At 49.6% G+C, this 8,749-nt stretch overlaps 1 protein-coding gene across 1 annotated transcript; it reads left to right on the top strand.

Annotated features, from left to right (window-relative positions):
* The first annotated feature begins 501 nt into the window (after window positions 1-501).
* DBX1 (developing brain homeobox 1) lies at window positions 502-4,450 on the top strand. Its single transcript, XM_038568192.1, has 4 exons — window positions 502-868; window positions 1,498-1,599; window positions 3,533-3,735; window positions 4,091-4,450. Exons 1-4 carry the CDS (start codon window positions 502-504, stop codon window positions 4,448-4,450), a joined length of 1,032 nt encoding a protein of 343 aa, XP_038424120.1.
* The last annotated feature ends 4,299 nt before the right edge of the window (window positions 4,451-8,749 follow it).

The raw sequence follows: 8,749 nt of genomic DNA, 5'->3' as shown, positions 1-8,749 counted from the left end.
CTATGAGGCAAGATGTCATCTGAAACTTCTAAATAGGCATTTAATTAGCTCGGGTGTTGCTTCGGAACAAAAACTCCCGGCGAGAGCTTTGGGGGCACACTGTATTGCAAAGAGGCGGTCGATATGCAGAATTGATGCGCGCCAGCCTTTGTTGCCGGCCCATTGTGCGGGCCATGCTTATGAAGACTAATCCAATCATAAATTGCACCCCTGCGCCAATCAGAGCGCCCAGAGCCTCCGGCGAATGAAGCTCGAGTGGAGAACTTTGTTGAACTTCATTGTCAGAGCTGTCACTTTTCAAAGCGCTTTAACGGGCGCGCCACTATAAAACCATCACCTCGACGGGAGGACCACGGAGGACTCGCAGACGCCCAAGTGGGATCTTTACTTGGAGACGTTTGCCCAAGAGAGAGGGCACCGCGGGGGCGGGAGGGGCGGGAAGCGAGGCATTTACCCTCCGGCCACTGGAAGAAGGGTTATTCTGCCCGCCCCGCGCCTAACATGATGTTCCCCGGCCTCCTCGCACCCCCCGCCGGGTACCCCAGCCTCCTTCGTCCCACGCCCACCTTAACGCTGCCCCAGTCCCTGCAGTCGGCGTTTTCTGGCCACTCGAGCTTCCTGGTGGAGGACCTGATCCGCATCAGCCGGCCTCCCTCTTACCTGCCTCGCAGCTTACCCACGGCCAGCATGTCACCCCCTAGGCAGGGGGCCCCCGCGACTCTCACAGACACCGGGACCTCAGACCTGGGCTCCCCGGGTGCGGGAAGCCGACCGGATGGTTCACCGCAGACAGCCGCCTCCCCTGCCACCGAGCCCACGTTTCTGAAGTTTGGGGTGAATGCCATCCTCTCCTCTGCGCCCAGAACCGGTAAGTGAGCGCAGAGCGCCGACGGGTGGTCCAGGTGCGAGTCCTTCTGGCTTCGGGCACCCACTCACACATGGGCGCACACCCCTCCGCAAGATCCCCGAAGCCCCACGTCGTGCAGTAGGAGACTTAGGTCCAGCCAATTCCCGGGAAGGAAAGCTCCAGGTTCGCGCCACCCTCATAATGAACTTGAGCACCTGTAGTGGGAGAGAGCGCCCGCCCCTAGGTGTCTGTGTTTCTGCCCTCCAACTTCTGGAAGCCAGTTTTTAAAACCCAAGACAATATATTTACTAGCTTAGCTAGCATTACGGACCTGCAGTTCTTTTCTTCCCCGCCCCAATACCATCTATCTTGTTAGTGCCCAGGATGAGATTGGGAACAGGGGGCCCGGGACTCTGAGATGGGTGGGGGGAGTGGGGTGACGGGGGCGATGAGTGGAAGGATTTCCACAGATGGCGCAGTGTTAGGAAAAGATGTCTTTTACTCTGCCAAAACACTGAGGAAGATGCCTATGAAGGCCGCTGAAGGGTTAATCATATCATGTTTCCAATGTTCTGTACAATAATCAAGTACCTAATCAAATTCCCTTTCTGCTTCCCTCCTCTTTTCCTTCCTCCTTTATTCTCTGCCAGAAACATCCCCCGCCTTGCTCCAGAGCGTTCCTCCCAAGACCTTCGCCTTTCCCTACTTTGAAGGCTCCTTCCAGCCTTTCATCAGATCTTCTTATTTCCCAGGTAGGTCTCGACCCCCTTCCTGGGGGGCGGCGCCCCAGCCCCAGCCCGTCGCTCTCCCTGCTCCGAAGCCATATTTCTCCGTCCACCCCTCGGGGTTATGCTCTGGTTCAGAGGTTGCGAGGCGTACAACATTCACGAATCCGTCGCGCCAATTTGATGCCCTATTTAGCACAAGCAGTGACTGCTTGACACTTTGCACCAATTCCCTGCTCTACAAATTAGCAGGAATTGTCATGGTCCCAATTTGAGGCGGTTCCCTTCCCGGCGAGGAGCTGTTGGCATCCCTTCACGCCGCCGTTTTCCCACAGAGTCAGTGCACTTGGCCACGATTCCCCACAAAGGTTTCAGCACCATGACCAATTGGTCAGCTCCTCCGGGCAGCCACACACAGATCGGCCCTCGCCCCTCCAGCCGCCCAGAGACACCTACCAGCCGGGGCTAATTTCTCTTTAAGACCCATTCAGGGCTTCGGGCTTTTCACAAGACCACATGGGGTGCCCTCTTGTGTGGGATGCCTGGGGTCGCCCAGGGGGAGGGGGACTAGATCCTCCCACAACCCCAACCTTCTACTTCCAACTTGATTTCCCAACCTCTTCTCTGATACCCTTCCCCCACCGCCTTATCTTTTCAAAGACCTTGAGCTCGCAAAAAAACGAGAAGTCTGAGGGAAGGCCCTGTAACCGGGTCCCAGTCTAAAGGAGAAACACCTTAAACAGTGTACTGTAGGTTTCCATGCTGGGATCCCAGTGGTGGCGACTCAAAACTATTGCTCAAAGACTCTGCAACCGGTCAAGACTCGGGAGGCAGAGGAGAGCCTATAAAGAGAAGAGAGACTGGGCATGGGTGGTGGGGGATGGGTAAAACCACAACTCTCCCAAAAATCAGCAAAAGAAACAAGCAATTGATTTTTAAAAGGTGGAGAGTGAATTCACCAACAGCCCCCCACCACCATTCATGCTGCTGCTGATAATGGAATTTGCTCCCTTTCTCCCTCATCTCAATGCTCTAACAAAAACAACCCGAGCTTTATAAATAGCTTTTCATGTCCATTTAATGAAAATGATTCCGGGAAGAGAAGCCTCTGCCATCAGTATTCTCCCAATGGTCTTGGCCTGCAGTTGTGTTTAGTTTGAAAGTGTAAATCTCTTTTGTCCCAGTAATATATGGCTTTCGCTGCTTGTCCTCAGTCTTTTTCTGTTAGTTCATTACTACACAATTACCATTCACGCTTCATTAGAGTCTCTGTTTCTTTTTGGGTTTTTTCTTTCCCTCCCTTAAAGCAAAACTCTCCCCCTTTTTATCATGCCAATACCCATTGGGGAGCGGTCAATGTGCTAATTAGCTGCCACTTTTCATGTATTCTGGCCGAATTCTTTACGTTTTGTGGGGGAGGGGAGGAAAGATTAATATGAAAAAGATGAATGCTGATTGGATTTTTCAAAAAAAAAAAAATCCAAAGCGGATTTTCTTCTGTCAAATCAGTAAAGCACCTCATTTTCATCTACAGAATGTAAACGCCTCCAAGGTGATAAAAGCTGAAGGGGGAACCCCAGCGGCCTCAGCTGTACATTTTATTTTTATTTTTAATTTTTTGTAATTTATGTTTTTCTGTTGCTATTTTAGCCGATTTACGCAGCTGAGACTGTCCTCCTGAGCCCGTTGAATGGAAAAAAACGAAACAGGCTATTGTGGGGGCTGTTTTCTGTGTTTCCGTGGTTTTACCTAATCCGGGTTTGCTTGGTTGAAAGGCAAAGTTATTTGGGCGGAAAGCGCCTTTCACTCTCGCAGGTTTGTAGGTTCCTGGCCTATTCTCCAAGGGGAGAAAGAGGGGAGCTTTAAAGAGATGAAGGGATCAGAGAGAAAAACCGAGGGAGGCCCCTAGGGAGGGGCAGAGGCTGCGGCCCACTCACCCCCCCCCCCCCGCCCCCCGCAGCATCCTCCAGCGTCGTGCCCATCCCGGGGACCTTCTCCTGGCCGCTGGCGGCCCGCGGCAAGCCTCGCCGGGGCATGCTGCGCCGGGCCGTGTTCTCCGACGTGCAGCGCAAGGCGCTCGAGAAGATGTTCCAGAAGCAGAAGTACATCAGCAAGCCCGACCGCAAGAAGCTGGCGGCCAAGCTGGGCTTGAAAGACTCACAAGTGAGGGCGATGTCCCCCCCCCCCCACAGCCCCAGTCCCCACGCTTCACCCCTCCGCCGCGCACCTACACCTGCGGGGGTGGGGGTGGGGGGTGGCTTCTGAAACCGGCTAGGTCCCATTGTGCGGATGGGGAAAAGTGAGGTCTAGAGAGGGAATGCGTGCACCTGCCGGCTTCCTCGGGGCCCCGGGTCCGCCCCCTGCACCCCCTGCACCCCCCTGCACCCCCCACCCCGCGGCCCTGCGGGTCAGGTGCAGGAGGAGCGGCGGGGGGGTGTCGGGGGGTGCCTTAGGCGCTCTGCCTGCGCTCGCCTCACCTCTGCTTGCCTCCTTCCCCCCCCCCCCCCCCCCGCCCCAGGTGAAAATCTGGTTCCAGAACCGACGCATGAAGTGGCGGAACTCCAAGGAGCGCGAGCTCCTGTCCAGCGGGGGCTGCCGCGAGCAGACCCTTCCCACCAAGCTGAACCCGCACCCGGACCTGAGCGACGTGGGCCAGAAGGGCGCGGGCGAGGACGAGGAGGCCGAGCGCCCCCGCAGCCCCCGCCGCCCCGCGCCCCCCGCGCCCCCCGCGGCGCCCCCGCCGCCCCTGCGCGCCCCGCGGCTGGACCGGCCGCCGCCCGCCTCGCCCGCGCCCTCGGGCAGCCCCGGCAAACCCTCGGACTTCTCGGACTCCGAGGACGAGGAGGAGGGCGAGGACGAGGAGATCACCGTGTCCTAGGAGCCCCCGCGCCCCGCTACTGCCGAGAAGCGCTCGGGGCCGACAGCGGGGGCCCGCCCAGCCCCCCTGCAGGGCCGGGCCGGGGCGGGGGCGCCCCCGTGGCCTTCCTGTCCCCCACACCTCCGCCCACAGCTCTGTGGTCCTCGCAAGGCAAGTCTAGCTCCTGGTCTCGGCCTTCGCTTTGCACCCGAGCGCAGGCCTGTCTGGCTGGTTGCAGGCTAGTCCAGACCCAGTGGGGTGTTCCCCGGCGAGCCAGGCCCCGGAGGGCTTTAGCAGCGAGCACGCAGCAAGGGAGGAAACCCTTCACCGCAGGGGAAACGCAGTTAGGAGTCACGACATCAAATACGGGAGCTGTGAGCTCGGAGGCCGCTGACTTCCTCGGTGGCTCCACCTCCCTGTCCTAGGTGGGAGGGCCTCCTCTCCAGGGGCTCCGGTAACCCAGTCTTTCCTAGGCGGCTCCCTCAGGAATGTCAAGTATGTTTTAAAAATTTACACACACACACACACACACACACACACACACACACACACACACACAAACACCTCTTCGGGTCTAAGGCACAACACGAATATTGAATCCTTTCTGTCATATTCCAAATGCTCCCTGGGCCAAGAAGGGAGTTGCTGAGGGAAGAGGCTGTCTCTGTTTCTGTATGCATGTCCTAAAGCTTTTCCTTAATAATTTCCATATCCATAGTATATGCACCAAGCACTCTACCTTGTGCCCTTTTATTATTTCTGGGGAGATTTCACTGACCTGCAAGGCTCTTGAGCACTGGACATGATGTGTGCAGAGAGAGAGAGAACCCACAAGCCTCTTTGATTTTGTTTTGTTTTGTTTGTTTTGTTTTGTTTTGTTTTACTGAACTTTGCTGTCTTTGCACAGCTTTTACGAACTGTACACTGTTTTGTACACATGTGTTGTATGGATATTTTATACCAATGTTATTGTGAATGACTATAAAGGACTTGACTAGACTTTCTCTCTCTCTCTCTCTCTGCAATGGCTTTTAAACTTTAAAAAGGTAGCTGTTTAATTGCATAACTTATAAAGAAATACCTATTTTGTATTTTACCTTGTACAGATTTTTATATATGTATATATGTATCAAATGAACAAATGCCAAATAAAAAGTAGAATGGACACAGTGGTCAAGTGATCTCATTAATTCACAGAATGTCAGAGCTCAAAGGGATAGAGCTTCTAGTCCAAGTGCTACTGGAATTTATGGAAGGTAAGCTGATATTCAAGAGGGGTTGACACATGTCTAAAGCCACCCAGCTGCTTCGTGGCCAAGCTGGAACTAGAACCCATCTCTGACTCTCAGGCCAGTGCCTTTTCCGCTTGCCTGTACCATAAATAACCATATTTGCTATGGTTACAAGTAAATAGCTCCAGTAAAGTGGTACTAAGTTGAGTCTGCAGTAATCCTTCTCCTCTTCTCTAAGGACTGAAATGATGGACTAAAAGAAATCAGCAAAAGGCAGTTCAAGCGGTTCAAGTTATAATACTTTTCCTTTCCCTCCTTAAAGGCTGTAGAGTTCCAGGAAAGCTCAAAGTTGCTCCTGACTTTTGTGTATAAACTGATTTTCTTAGGAATGTCATCTATAGCCATGACTTGGGAGCCCAGGTACAGACTCTGGGGTGCTCATGTGAAACTAAATTCCTTTAAAAACTGGCTTTCAACAGAAACCATTCATTTAACCAGCAACTGAGGAGTAAGGAACATCAAGTAGAACCCTGGTAAGGGTTTCTGTGTGCTTTAAGAGATTGGTCTCTTATTAGCCACAGAGACTCACATTTCTTTATTATCCTAACCCATACCCCAACAGTCGGGGGGGGCGGGGAAGTTAAGCTTAAATTTCAGTAGTTCATATCATCTTTGAGGTTTGAATTTTTCTATTCTCAGTGTAATTCTCTTTCCAAAGAACGCAAGGCCTCCCTCCACATAAGGGTTCTGCTGTGTTCCCCTGGCGGGCCTGTTCCTGACACTGGTGATCACTGTTTTCATTATTGTTTACACATGATCTTGGGAACTTGGAAAAAAAAATCTCCTCATTGTCGTAATTACCTTAATCCAGGAAATATTCCATGTTTTTTCCCCAATACATATGAAAGTACCTAGCATGACATTCTGTGCATGGTAGGCATATAACATTTTAGACAAGAAACTCTCTACTCTGAGTAATTCGGGAGGTTTTCTCCTTCCCCCCTGCTCTTGCCTGGACTTCCAGAGATGGGATTCTGACCAGAAGTGGCCCACTTTTAACCTCCCTTCTAGCTCAAGCCCACATTTCTTATTTACAGTCAAGAACTATTTTCAGGCATGGGGATGGATTAGTGTCTACATTTGGAGTCAAAGTACTTTGGAGGCACGCTCATGTTCATTGCAGCATTATTCACAATAGCCAAGAGGTATTCACATTCACGTCATTCACATTATGCACAATAGCTTCTGTAACCCAAATGTCCATCGATGGATGAGTGAATAAAGAAAATGTGGTATATACACACAATGGATTATTATTCAGCTTTACGGAAAGAAATCTTGTCACATGCTCAACGTGAATGAAACTTGAGGGCATTATGCTAAGTGAAATAAGCTAATAATAAAAAGACAAATACTATATGATTCCACTTATATTAGGTATCTAACACAGTCAAATTTATATAAACAGAAAGTAGAATTGTGGTTGCCAAGGCCTGGGGTGAGGGGGAAATGGAATTGTGCAGTGGGTACAGAGTTTCAGTTTTACAAGATGAAAAAGTTCTAGGAATTTGTTGTGCAACGATGTGAATATGGCTAATATTATTAACTTTAAATTAAAAATGATTAAGGTGGAAAATCTTTATATGTGTTTTTAAATATCAATCAAAAAATATATATATATATTTTTAATTTAAGTACATTGGAAAATGTACTTAATCTTTATATGTGTTTTTAAATATCAATCAAAAAATATATATATATTTTTAATTTAAGTACATTGGAAAAACAACTCACATGTTAGAAGAGTTAAAAATCCAGCAATGGGGATCCCTGGGTGGCGCAGCGGTTTAGCGCCTGCCTTTGGCCCAGGGCGCGATCCTGGAGACCCGGGATCGAATCCCACGTCGGGCTCCCGGTGCATGGAGCCTGCTTCTCCCTCTGCCTATGTCTCTGCCTCTCTCTCTCTCTGTGACTACCATAAATAAATAAAAAAATTAAAAAAAAACAATAATTAAAAAAATATCCAGCAATGGTCAAAATTAGGACCAAATGAAAAAAATTGTGATAAATAATATTATCATAATACAATGTTGAATTCAAGGCAAGAAGCATTCTATGATGTAAATAAAGTTTTTCTATATTAAGAAAAGTTAATGGGGGACCTGGCTGGCTCAGTCAGTAGAGCATGCAACTCTTGGTCTCCAGGTGGTGAGTTCAGGCCCTGTGTTGGGGGTAGAGTTTGTGTGAAAAAAAAAAAGAAAGAGAGAACTTCCTCTTTTCCACAGCTGGCATCATGGAGGGTACAGAAGAGAAGAAAATAGGTTCCTGCTGTGAGAAAACCCTTAAAAATAAAAGCAAAGGGATTTCACAGAATTGAAGATAAAGTATCTGAGAAAGAAGTTTGCCCAAAAGATGCTTCAAATGGCAGGGAGGGGGCTTATCTATAAATCAGCTAAGCATTACCACAAGGAATTTAAGCAGAGTCTCAGAACTGAGATTCAAATGGGTAAGATGGCAAGAAAAGCTGGCAACTTCTACGTACCTGAAGAACCCAGACTGGCATTTGTCATCAGGAACAGAGCCAAAAGGTTTGAAAGGTGTTGCAGCTTCTTCATCTTTGCCAAATCATCAATTTTTTGTTGTTGTTGTTGTTAGGTTCTCCAAGGTGTCGATTAAGGATTGTGGAACCATATAGAGCATGAGGGGACCCAAACCTGAAGTTGGTGAATGAATTGATCTACAAGCTTGGTTATGGAAAAATCAACAAGAAGCAGATCGCCCTGTAAGAGAACGCATTGATTGCTCCATCTCTTGGCAAATACAGCATCATCTGCATGAAGGATCTGATACCTGAGATCTATTCGGTTGAAAAACATGTCAAAGAAGCAAATAACTTCTTATGGCCTTTCAGTGATCTTCTCCACAAGGAGGCATGAAGAAAAACATCATCCATTTTGTAGGAGTTGGAGATGCTGGAAAGAGGGAAAACCAGATCAGTGGGCTTATTAGAAGGATGAGGAAGGTATCCATCATGATTACTTTTTAAAGTCTGGTTAATAAACAACTACTTTCCGGTAGCCCGGGTGGC

The sequence above is a fragment of the Canis lupus genome, chromosome 21 (genome assembly GCF_011100685.1).
Source record: "Canis lupus familiaris isolate Mischka breed German Shepherd chromosome 21, alternate assembly UU_Cfam_GSD_1.0, whole genome shotgun sequence".
Taxonomy (NCBI): domain Eukaryota; kingdom Metazoa; phylum Chordata; class Mammalia; order Carnivora; family Canidae; genus Canis; species Canis lupus.
This window is presented reverse-complemented; position numbering and strand designations above follow the sequence as displayed.

Excerpts from the sequence above, each read along its gene's own strand:
- DBX1 (XM_038568192.1), top strand. The coding sequence starts at position 502 with ATGATGTTCCCCGGCCTCCTCGCACCCCCCGCCGGGTACCCCAGCCTC. Across the intron at positions 869-1,497 it reads CTCCTCTGCGCCCAGAACCG|AAACATCCCCCGCCTTGCTC; the intron begins GTAAGTGAGCGC and ends ATTCTCTGCCAG. Across the intron at positions 1,600-3,532 it reads CAGATCTTCTTATTTCCCAG|CATCCTCCAGCGTCGTGCCC; the intron begins GTAGGTCTCGAC and ends CGCCCCCCGCAG.